Source organism: Astyanax mexicanus, chromosome 1, assembly GCF_023375975.1.
Source record: "Astyanax mexicanus isolate ESR-SI-001 chromosome 1, AstMex3_surface, whole genome shotgun sequence".
NCBI classification, from domain to species: Eukaryota; Metazoa; Chordata; class Actinopteri; order Characiformes; family Acestrorhamphidae; genus Astyanax; species Astyanax mexicanus.
This window is the reverse complement of record NC_064408.1, coordinates 79,630,472-79,643,514: the sequence shown is the minus strand read 5'-3', so window position 1 is coordinate 79,643,514 and position 13,043 is coordinate 79,630,472. Positions and strand designations below refer to the sequence as shown.

The following is a 13,043-nucleotide window of genomic DNA, read 5'->3' as shown; positions in this document are numbered from 1 at the left end:
TTCAAGTCAACAGTTTATTTAAATGTGAATCATGACTGGTGGTTAGCAGGACTTTTCCAGACGAGACGTGCAGCCTGTGCAACGGCTCATGGCCTGTGTTTCTCCTTCCTGCAAATAAAGGCACATATTTGAGACTAAATGCAGGTAGGGATCCAGACATTTAAGGTAAGAGGCATAAAGTCACAGAACATCCCCTTTTTTAAAAAGCTTTCAAGATAGCAGCCACTTTCCAGACGTAGTCTAAAAAATAAGTAGTCTCACTCATTACTTACTGGGGTATTAAGACGTCATTTTCTCTCATTTTCTCATTTAATTTCTGAAATAAATGGGTGTCCAGTGACTTTTTTTTTTACTCACCCTGCACATTGATCAAACATATGACAATCTTAAATGCTCCACTGATCATGTAGCAGCACTTTGTACTTCTATAATTACAGACTGTAGTCCTAGACAGAAGCGCATCTGTTGCTGCACAGTTTTTGTTGGTCTTCTTCTACCCCTACTGAAAAAAAGTGGATTAAAGTATACTAAGCATTATTATGCTATACTGCACTAACGTGTTCTCGTAGTTACATTTTTAATCAGTATAAATGGAACAACTTTTTGTACTTATTATACTTTAATTGTATACAAATAGTACAAAAGTCTTACTTAAGTTATGCTAAGTGTAATTAACTGTACTAAAATGGAATCATTTTAACTATGTATAAGTAACATTACTTCATGCAGGTAATCCCATATTTTAAATATGGTATATAAACTTATAAATACCTATATACCACCATTATACACTGAGTATATTATGAATGTACAAAAAATAATGTTAAATATATATGGGATCTATTTACATTAGAGTACAAATACACTTGTTCTTGTCTTTTGTAAGTAGCAAACTTCTAGTATACTTCATTGGGTATAAAAATATATATTTTCATATACTGTACTACAATTTTTACTGTGTCACAAAAATTACTTTAATTTTTTTAAATTAGTAGTAGTATTTTAATTTACTGTCTAAAAAGTTACATGATACATTGCACTTTAAGTGAACTACTGTAACAGTTATATTTAACACACTTTGCTAAAAATTTACAAAAGTATTTTTGAAAGTATGCATTGTAGAACTCTACATGAAACTAAAAATGTTTAGTTTTTATTTATTTAAAATACACTATATTGTACTTTTTAAAAAGTATGATAAAAGTTTACTTTCAAACATTGGATGAAAGCACAATATTAAATGTGCTTTAATATATTTAAGTAAATACATAAATCTATTTGTATGAATCCAGCATACTTAGACATTTCTCAATATATTTTAAGTACAATTAAAGTTTCAGCGAAGAAACGTGTCTGAAATCGGACTGGTTCGTCAGTGGCTGTCAAACAGCGTTTCAATAAATCAAATACGTTTAGTTTATTAAACAAAAATTCAGTCCAGTCCAGACAACCTTTTAAATATGGACTCCAGCGAAAGATTATAGTTTAGCCAATGAAACCATGTTCTAGACGCACATAAACAGTTAGCGAGTTAAAAAGTATATATTTTATGCAATGTTAACAGCAAAATGCTACAGTTATAACCAGGAAAATGTACACGTTATATTCTAACAACAAAAAAGTTCAACATCGGCAGGGAAAGATGGGCTGGACATATTAAAGAGCTGGCTAGTTATAAACAAATTACCACACATTAATTAGTCAAACAGAGCTAGAAGGTTATTGTATTTCAACAGGATATATCAAGTAATTTATTAAATATACATCAAGAAGCAAATTAGAAAGAGTAAGTATTACATTACACAACGCTATTAATTTCCATGCAAATGAAATTGCAAAACCAGTCATATGATATAGTATTATACCAATAGCAATATAGTCAACTTTGCAAGGTTGGCTAAATCCGTAGAAATGGGGAACAGGTATGCTTAAAACGATATTCTGGCAACGAGGATGTCTCTCGGATGCTATTTAATCAGATTCAGTTTCAGCCATAAAATGAATTGGCGAGAATGGTGGGTTCAGAACAGACTGAATATGACTGGCCACTTGCACAGTTTGATATTCACAGAAAACCAACAAACCTCCGCCAGGTGCCGCTGCGGCCGAAAAAATCTTTATCATAAACAGTGCTGAATCCAATAGTTCTGCTTTCTGTGCTGATGGATTTTGTTTCACTTCTTTTGCTACGACTGTCTCGAATTCATACGTCTCCCCCTTTGCTTCCTGAACTACTGCATATCCTGCTCTGACTTCACCTGTGTCTGCTCTGTACCCGCACCCATCTGTCCACAAATTCCACGACCCTGTAATGGTGTGGCCTGTAAATCTGGTCTTACTTTTCCTATCCTTTCTACCTGTTCTTCACACTCATGTGGTGGGCCTTCCGTGATTCACGCAGGGGAGTTGTACCCCGGACGAGAGGTGGGTGTTGACCCACCTTTCATTTTCTTTTCTACAACAAATGGTGCCCAAGGGACACTGCCACAGTCCAGCAGTGACACTCAGGTGATACTGCAGTAGCACTGCTGTGTCCGATCCACTTGTACCAGCCAGTGTTACTGTAGTGCTGAGAATGACCACACACATACCAGCTCTGTGGTGGTCCTGAAATTAGCAGAGAAAACTAAAGGACTACAGTCTGTGATTATAAAACTACAAAGTACAAAGTGTAGAAACAAGGCCATAATGGTATGCACGATTAGTGTATAAAAGAAATCTGGTTCATACCCCGTTTGATGTTTCCTTGCTGTGAGGGACATCGTCTCTTGCAGATGGTATCAGTCTGGTTAATGTCACAGATCACAGCTTCACAGTGAACAAATATCTGAAAGAGGAATTTAGCTTTCAAATGGTCTGCACAGTACAGAACAAACTTATTAAAATTTACATATTCGTAAGTTTCAATTTTTCATATTCTCTGAGCTAGACAATACATATCTCTAGACCAATCAAAACAGGTTCTGTAGCATTCTCCCATGACATTTAGTTTAGTTCGCCATGAAATGGTTACAGCACCTGATCTCTGAGGACCGTGTCATCTTTGACAAAAGTGAACATCTTAATTTCAAAGCGCTTTAAGTGGGGAGGGTAGGGAACCCGGTCTTCTAAGCCCACGGGGTGAAAAGTGGTTTGGTAACGATCATCAAGATTCTCACAGCTGAAAAACAAAGCCAAAACACAATGGTTAAGCACAGCACCATTTCATCCTATTAAATGTCTCTTCTGTCTGAAATATTACCCATTCACAATAAGGTCCCAGCTCATTACAGACACCCCATCATTAACAGTAGCCCAACAGTTCTCCAGGACCAACTCTATTTGGGGGTCTGGGGACTGAACCAGCTCCACCTCAAAGTACAGAGGTTGTTGTAAATACTGTGTTATTGGGTAGTCTTCCTCCATATAAAATGAGTTATATGATGGATCTGTGGAATGAAGCAAGATCAACATGAATTTAAAAGTACTAAATGATAACAGTGCATAGTTCTTGACAACTCAAGTTGTAATTATTAGTAATAATTCCTAAGCAAAAAAACAGCAGCCACACTGGCCATTTGTGAAACAGATAAGATTGGATAGCCCTGTGACTAGCAGTTCTAGTATTTCAAGGTGGCTACCACACATCTGACCAAGGTCATTCCTATGGGATCACCAGCTGTGGCAGGTCATGCCAAGCACAAACGTTTTTTTTTTTATTTAGAACAGAGGAAAGGAAAATAAATATGCTAGCTGTAAGGATCCCCACCCCCTCTGATCCCTAAGGTACAATGCAACATTAGTAAACTATAAGCCTTTTTTTGGCCTAAAGTAAGGCCAGTGGTTAATAACCATTCAAATATCCTTTAATCCTGAATTCGGGATTACATCAAATACACTGGCCTAGTGTTCACCAATAAAAATTCTGGACACGATACTTTAAATACATTAACCAGTGCAGTAAAACATACCCTTGGCAAGTCGCATTCCGACTTGAAGTTCTCCAACACCAAGTTCTGCAAAAGGCTCATTTCTTCCCGGCTTAGTGAAGAAAGTCAGCGTCTGGGTGTCATTTAGGAGGTAGTAGCAGGAAACTGTCAAGCTATTATTATAGAAAACACGTTAAATTCTATCTATACAAACATTTAAAACCAGAAGTACAAGAAAAACATATTACAGATATCTGGTTCCAGTATTTTTGCTGCCAGGCACAGAGATTTCATTCTGATACACCATGACGTCATCATAGAACTAAAAGAAAGGCATACAGGAAACGTTTAACCAAATACACAAGGTCAAAAGCTCAAACAAATGCTCATTTAAAAGGAACTTCCTGCACACCGTTCTAGTTGTTCCACAACTGCTTGCAGCAAAAGAGAAGTAGGCAAAGCGGCTGTTGCTGAACTTGGGTTTACACGAAGGATCTGTCAGAGACAGCTGGCTGGGAACTATCTGAGCTGCAGATTCCACCTTCACTGCTAGTGCAGTTATTGTTCCATTGGAGAAACACTCTGAAAAACAGAAGCCAGTAGGACACAACTGAGCCGAACACAACTTGGATTTTGAACAAATATTATATTCTTATATAATATTTACATTCAAATATTATACTCTTTAAAACACACAGACTACCATTGTATCCAAAAATCGATTTGGCATTACTCAGACATGAAGCGTGTCTGAAATTATCAACATTTGCACAAAAAATTAGTGGATTTTGGGTAAAATATTGTTCGAGACCATTTTTGAAGGCATTAAACAATACCAGTCATAGTCAAAGGAAATTCACAGGCCAAGGAGAAATTATTGAGGTGCCAGCTGTTGATAGGTTCCCAGAGAGTCAAATCCAGACGACCCCTCACTAATGATTGCTGGGCCAGCTAAGAATGAAATGAGAAGAAAAATAAGATTATACATAAAAAAGAAGCACATCAGAGACAAGTAAAGAAGCACCTTACCTCAAAAACAATCTCATTTGCCAGGAAAGGCACAGTCATGGTGAAGTGAGTAGAGTTCTCCTGGACACCGTAGTCTGTATAAAGCTCAGCAGATATGTTCTGTGTGCCCACATAAATATGGAAGTTCTTGCCTTGATTCCCATAAGTCACAATGACCAGGAAATGCTCATCATCACAGGTTCCAACTATAGTCGGCAGAGCTGCAGAGAGGACCCAGTGTTAACAATTAAAAATCAAATGAGTTTATAATTATCATACCTCCATCTAATTGGACTTTTGTTTTTTAGGCCTAAGCACTAAACTAACGTAAAAAAAATTAAAGCCCTATTTACCTTAAATAATTATCACAAGAGACTGGTATTAACTGCATTAACCACTCTATGATTTAATTAATTTAATTTATGGAAATTACTGCACAAAAAAAAAAAAAAAAAAAAAAAACACAAGTAGGGGTGGGCGATATGGCCCTAAAATAATATCATGATATTTCATGATATTTTCGCGATAACTATACTCTTGGCGATATAGCAAAACACTTTTAAAAAACTATTTAAAAAATACACTATACACTGCAAGAAAATAAACATTTTATTATTACATACAATATAATACTGCATTCCTAAGTGAGATATTAAAAAATACAAGAATTTTATAAGATTTGTAACAGAAGTCAATGATCCAGAATGTCATGATAATTATAATGCACTTCAAATATCTCCATATATCTAGGATTAAAGTAAAATAAAATGACACTGGAAAGACATAAACTGGGAAATGGGATGGGTGATATGGCACGATATTTTAGGGCATAATATCGTCACGATATTTAAAAATTTTGACGATATTATCGTGTACGATACAATGTGGCACACCCCTAAACACAGGTACAACACAATCAAAAGTACTAATTCAAAACTTCAATACAAATAACTGCATCAAAGCTGGGATTCCAGTAGCAGCACTAAGCCACAGACCAATGTATGCAACGCAAATACTCACTGATGTCCTGAAGAGTTGTTTCCACCAGTGCAGGATGGGGAAATGGTGTGTATTCAGGTAGGATTATCAGGCCAAAGATGAGTGGAAGAGTATAGGTAGTAAATTCTTGATTGATATGCTATTAAAAAAGGCATCCAGATAGAACAGGTCAGTCTACACAGCATATTACTGCATGTTTAAACCCAGAGTCCTCTTAATTTTCTACTTTTCTCCAGATTTTGTCAGACTCAGTCATATTAGCAGTGTACTTACAGACTTTAGAACGACAGGATCAGAGAAGGGGACCTGAATGGAAAAAGTCCGGGAGCCATTAGGAAGCCCATGCTGCTGCACATTGATGCCTCTGGCATTGGCCTCTGCCACAGTCATCACTCCAGAAGAAAAAGTGATGTTCATCAGCTCAACGTCATGAAGGAAGGTACCCAGCAGCACATCAAAAACCCCAGACTTCGCCACAGTATCTAAGAGGAGGGAAATAAATTAGAATTCTAATTTTACCGCTACAGCTAAATACCACTAATTAAAATTAATAATAATTTAACAACTAATATCTGCTGTGACTGCATGTCCATGCACTCCTAAGTGCTACAATGAGCTCCTAAAGCAATGCAGTTAAAACCCATAATAGGTTCCATAAAGAACCATTTTTTGTTAAAGATGCATATGTGAAGAACCTTTTAAAGATATATAGCCAATGTTAGGTTTTACACATCACAGCTCCTTCTAAAAGCAATTTTTATAGATGCAAAACTGACTCCAGGGCACCAATAACCCTTTGTAGAACATTTATTGCATGAATGTATAAAATAAAGGGCCCAGAACTGGAGGAACTTCCCTCTGGCTTCCTTCAATCTGTGGAACAAAACTCACTGTCCGTGACCTGTGGTGGCTCTGCTTTAGGCGGTGTGGTAATCGGGTAGTGCACTTTGTATCTGGTGATCTCAGACTGTCCCTCCCGCCACAACAGCTCAAGCATTGGTTCGATACTGTAGGTAGTGTGGTACTGGTAATCCAGCACATGACTCTAAAATAAAGAACGGCAATTATGACAGTTTCTGATCACAAATGTAATCTTTGAAAAAATGTACACATTTATACAAATGTATTTACATTTAATTAAACACCCAACCTTATAGTATCCATCTGGTCCACCCACAGGTAGTGAGATGATGACATGAGAGTTTGTCACAGATAAGCTGTAGCCCTTAGCATTCATCTGGGTGGTATCTAGCCTCTTGCCATCGATGCCCATGTACAGCTCAAGCAAATCATACTGATTATAAATCATGAGTGGTGTGATGTGCCTGGGCATATACCAGGTGATTACTTTATCAGTAAACTGGAGTCCACCTGTGAAAGCAGGAAACAAGTATGTAAAATCTTTGACCTTGCGGATTTGTTTCAAGTGACCAAATGAACAGTTTAATTTATAAAAAGATGTACAATGATAACCCCAAACATCACTACATGTAATAGCTACACTAGAGACAGCATGCTATGCTATGCTGACAAGTTAGTCAATGTATGTTATGGACAGAAAATATTTAGAATATATTATATATGTTAAAACTGTGGTGTTCGAACCCTGACTCCTGAAAAATTAGAACACTGAAAACTCACTGAGAAAAACAGTGTTTACATATATAAAAAAGTTTTTTTTCTTCCTTTGGGGCAGTTAAATTAAAGCATGTACAAATAATAATGGCTACAATAAATTCAATCACTTCAGTATCAGAAAAATACTGATTTTGAATTTACATTTGAATTTGAATTTACACTGCCATCTAGTGGTCAGGGTTTACACAAAGCAAACCACTGTCTTAAACACACCTTTGAACACACATGAACACTTAAAAAAAAAAAAAATCGACACACATCAATGCAGTTCATACAATATTGCATATATTGTTTTTTTGCACAATTTTGAGTCAAAGAATTTTATTCATGACCATCATATCTTAACAGATTGAAATTTTCTCCTTCAGACCACAAACTGAAATGCATTATCATCTACAGTAATGCAAAAGATACAACAGGAGTGCTCAATTCTGTTCCTAGAGATCTACAACACCCAAGTTTTTACTGCAACACACCTGGCTGTGTTTTTCAGATTTCCATTAAGACCTTCACTGCCTGGATCAGACAGGGGTCGCAGCTAAACTGTGCAATGTTTCAGATTTCCAGAACCTGCCTGTTCTACAATCAATAAGGCCTACCAGTTGGACAGGCTGCAGCAGTGTCGACCATGGTTACAGCCCACTCCCTCTTAAAGTATGTGGTCATTTTGAAGACCTCCATTTGCACCCCATTCACCTACAGAGATAAATTAGTTAAGTAAATTAGGTAAACAAACAAATATCCAGTGTTTACACTGAGTTAGTGTTCCTCCACTTACATTCTGAGTGTAAGTGTCCTCCATGCCGTAAGGGCTTCTCAGGACTAATCGGGACGGAGTTGTTGATACACCATATCCAGCTTTCAGGACATCCTCCATCATCATGGGCTTTTCTTTAGGTGTGTAAAAGACCATCCTCCAGACATTGTGTAGAGAGGTAGGAGCCTGTTTACAATTTGGTACAATTTACTTAGGTAAAGAATTGCCAAAGAATGTAAAATGTATTATTTGGAACAAGGAACTAAAGCTGTATCCATGTGCTATCAGAATAGCAGTAAATGTGTTCCAGAATGGGAAGCTGCATATAAACACCCAATCAAGTCATAATTCCTATAAAATGTTAAATATTTGAATAAATGTGAGTTCTCCAGCCATGCAGTCACTGGTAATGACCGTGTTTTCACATTACAGTTGAAAAACTGACCACACTGCCACTGGGATTTCACTGAATAGGACATGCACACAATTCCAACTTATTTACACTAGCCCAGGGATTCAGCGTAGTTCTTTCCCTTCAGCTTCATAAAAAGAGATCCATGTAAATCTTTAAACATACTTAAAACACTGATAGCTTCTTACTCTTCTTTAACCATAGAAATTGAAGGTAAGCCTCTAAATGATCATTTGAGATGGTTGAATAACTAAAATTTACTGGAATACCGTTTCCTGCTTTTTTAAAGTCCTGAATGCATGTCCATTTTTAACTAAAAGCTTCTCAAAACTAAATTAAAACTACCTCTGAAGAAGCACCATATTTGAAGCCAGTTTCCTTGCTGCCTTGTTTTTGCTGTGTAGGTGTGTGTATCTCAGGGGGTAATCTGTTAACAGAGACCTAGAGGAGAGGAAAATTTGTAAATTAATACAAATATTGTATGGAATATTTGGAGGTGCCGGTGGACCACAAAGCAAGCATTATCTTGTGGTCTTGAAAAAAGGCTAATCTGTTTCAGAAGAGTCAGAATATTTGCATGCATCAAACAGAGCAAACATCTAAGGAGAATGCTACTAACATCAGATTAAGAAATGTCTAACACATTATTAAAAAGAGGAAGGACAGTGGGGAAACATCTTCGAAGGAAGGAATGTGGTCAGAAAAAAACTTGAACGATGTGAATGGCGAACACTTAAACATTTGGTAAAATCAAACTGTAGAAAAACACTAGAACTTGTTTAATAGTAAATAGCATTTTCGCATGCACAATGTGAAGGGAACGCAAGGGATTGGGACTAAATAGCTGTGTAACCTAAAGAAAAACACTTAATAGGCACCTCATGGTAATAAGAGAGGCAGCAGAAGTGATGCATCCATCATGCCTAGTGCCTACCATACAGGCCTTTGGAGGCAGTGCTATTATCTGGGGTTGCTGCAGTTGGTCAGGTCTAGGTTCCACAACATTGACTACTTGAATATACTGAATATAGACCAGGTTATACCATCAATTGATTATTTATTCAGTGATGGCACAGGCATATTCAAAGATAACAATGACAGGATTAATGGGGCTCAGATTGTGAAAGAGCATTATTTTTACACACTTTTTTTTCAGACCTGAACCCCACTGAGAATCTTTGTGATGCACTAAAATGAAAACTGCAGGCCAGTGCAAAGTTTTCATGCATATACTCGAGTTGCAGATACTTTCATTCAGAAACTGGTACAGGAGCAGGACATTTTAGTATTACAAATGCAGTATAGTGCAAAAAGTGACCAAGACATTCAGGAGAACTGCACTAAGAATTCAGCTTTTAATAAATTTATTCTGTTCTCAGCATTAAAAGAAACGCAACCTCAGGTTACCTCCATGAAGTTTCGTTCACAGAGAATCTCACGTGAAGCCCACTGCTTGTATTTACAAGTGTGTCTTATCTCGTGAACATCTTCCTCAGACACTTCATTACCGTACATCCGGAGCCGAAGTGCGATATCAAACACCTGATCACCCTAAAAGGGGAAAAAATTGAAAACCAGAAAAAAGTGAAATGAGGGAAAAAAATATATATATCAGTATAGATATTTGTAGGTGAGGGTGCTCGTCAGTCAGGATTCAGAGTTTTTGCAAAGTTTGATTAAAAAAAAAAAAAGGCCAAAATCATGAATTTGTTGGAAATCCAAAAGTTGACTAAACAAACAAATTAAACAATAGTAAGTTTTTTTTTTTTTTTTTTACTTTGATGAAAAACTTGTAGGAAAGTTGGTCATTACGGATTTGACATGCAAAGGGGATGCCTGCCATTAATAACTCATCATACCTTTGAAATTCATATGCTACTTGGACGTGGCCCTTACATTATCAACTTTATCGACATTAGAATTAGAATTAGAAATTAGAATTAGAAATACTTTACTGATCCCAGGGGGAAATTACAGTTATTACCACACAATACCACCATAATCTATATTTTGCTGAACTCAATAATATCCATTATGATTCTTAGTAGAGCCTATTACCAAGAATGAGTTGGTATGTTTACTTTATTCTAAGGTTTTTGTGATTAGATTATCAAAGCAAAGATAAGTGACATAGTGACAACCAGCCCAATCTACCCATACAGCATATTCAGAAAGACCCCTTTACCTGGTTTTGAGCAAAACAGTTCAGCAAGGATGCGTATAGCTTAGTATTTCCCCAAGGATCAGACTCCATGCTGTAGCCACACTTGGCCGCCAGACTAGACGTCAAAGGCACAACTTGTGAACCATCTGAAACATCCAACATAACACACATGACTCCATTCCACACAACACGTACACAATTTACAGCTCGATCTGACTTTAAACATACTCACTGATCGCTTCGATTTCAAGCTGACTTCCAAAAGCTAGAGACTTATCAAAGGTTAGTCTCATAACATTCCCAACACACTCCACATTCAAGCCTGTTCCTGCAAGACACGAACCAAGTCAAAGCTCAAGCGGTAAATCAAAACAGCGAAGAGAGAGAGAGAGAGAGAGAGAGAGAGAGAGAGAGAGAGAGAGAGAGAGAGAGAGAGAGAGAGAGAGAGAGAGAGAGAGAGAGAGAGAGAGAGAGAGAGAGAGAGAGAGAGAGAGAGAGAGAGAGAGAGAGAGAGAGAGAGAGAGAGAGAGAGAGAGAGAGAGAGAGAGAAAAAGTGTTTTCTTACTTTTGTTGAAAGTCGTCTGCGCTGACACCACAACAGCCGCAAGCACAAGCCACAAGATACTGATAGAAACCAATCGGATTTTAAAAGGGACATTAGCAAAATGTTTGAACATCCACAAACTTACATTTTTGTTACCAGTTTGAATTACTCTATTCTGGAGACACTTTTAATCAGAGTTGGTCACATGGATTGAGAAAGGTAGCAGACATCCAAGAGTTCAATGCCTCTAGAACAGGGTTTTCTTACTCAAACACACTTGATTCGTCTTGTGTTGACGGCCAGATTTTGTAGATGTGTTAGAGCAAGAAAAGCAATAAACTCTGCTGAAATCAGGGCTACAAAACGAAAAAAAAGCCTCTAGCCTCTAACAGGAAAGGCCTGTTAACAGGAGCAGTTACAATGAACTTGTGGGTCTTTCAATAACAGGGTTTGGATCAAAAAAAAAAAAGCATCATGATTACAAATAGGATTTGTAATCATTCACTTTTACAAAAATGGTCTATAATGGTGAACTATAATAATGAACTATATAGTGCGATAACCCTTTTGTACAGCTGTTTGAAATCTTAACAGTAAATTTTATTCCCCATATAGTTCACTATCAAACACCCATAATTCTTTGCCAAATGTAGTGTATGAACAATGAATGCTAGAATTTCCCATGTGCACCATCATGCAGTGCTGTGGTGTTGGGTCAGTTCAGCACAAACAAAAGTGGTTGGTTGGTTGGTTGTTGCCTAGAGAGTTCACTATAGAACAAATGATATATAGTAAAAAGTGAAAAGCTAGGAAGTTTTTTAAACGTCATTTAGTAATTATTTTGAGATACTAAGTCAGCAAAAACATACTTCAAATAACCAATTAGTATCTTAATATAATATGTAATGAAAAAAAAAAAAAAACATGCTAGATTTTATTTTTATTTTAGGTGGAAAGGAATGGTCATCCATAAATGAGGGAAGCAATAACTGAGTTCAAGCTTTAAGCAGGATGGCCCAGGATCTCTCATAATACATTCAGGAGGTAACTGGCTACAATTACCAATATTATATGTAAGCCACAAGACACATTAATAGTGTTTTTGTTTATTATAAATATTAGATTTTTATGTTTTAAAAAGTCATTAAATTAAGATTTGTAAAGGTAAGAGAACGAAGAAACTTACCAATAAACACGAGATACCATCTTCTGATAAGGGAAAATATAGATGATCTTGTGTTTTCTTCAAAAAGGGAGATTCTACAGCAGGCCTACACAGATGATGCCCAAGCGCTACAGGGATAGCATGCTTTTTTTGCAAGAACAATCGAGAAAAATATTTTTGGGTGGTTGATTACTGAAAACCACCACAAAAAGGCCGACCATGAAGTTGAAAAACCCAACGTGGTAAAGTTTAATTAAGTAGACTTTCTCCAACAGGACACACCTACAATCCCAGACCGGCACAGGTGACCATGATAATTAAACGGCTGGTTAAGACAGGACTTATACAGGATTAATTAAATGAGAAAACATTGAGAAAATGAAGTATTTACCTACTTTCTTCCTTTTCAGCGATTTTATTAGACTATTCACTGTGCAGACTGATATCA

General features: G+C 36.8%; 1 protein-coding gene across 1 annotated transcript; it reads right to left on the bottom strand.

The window, feature by feature from the left end:
- On the bottom strand, positions 1-12,910 carry zpax1 (zona pellucida protein AX 1). The gene is made up of 21 exons (XM_007253912.4): positions 12,617-12,910; positions 11,452-11,510; positions 11,119-11,214; positions 10,908-11,032; positions 10,130-10,273; positions 9,068-9,163; positions 8,332-8,496; positions 8,153-8,249; positions 7,066-7,286; positions 6,807-6,960; positions 6,189-6,397; positions 5,937-6,054; positions 4,938-5,137; positions 4,745-4,859; positions 4,321-4,490; positions 4,157-4,230; positions 3,951-4,081; positions 3,242-3,428; positions 3,019-3,160; positions 2,731-2,827; positions 1-108 (listed from the first exon to the last, which is right to left on the bottom strand). The coding sequence occupies exons 1-21, from the start codon at positions 12,634-12,636 to the stop codon at positions 2-4; spliced, it is 2,727 nt and encodes a 908-aa protein (XP_007253974.3). The 5' UTR covers positions 12,637-12,910; the 3' UTR covers position 1.
- Between the last annotated feature and the right edge of the window lie 133 nt (positions 12,911-13,043).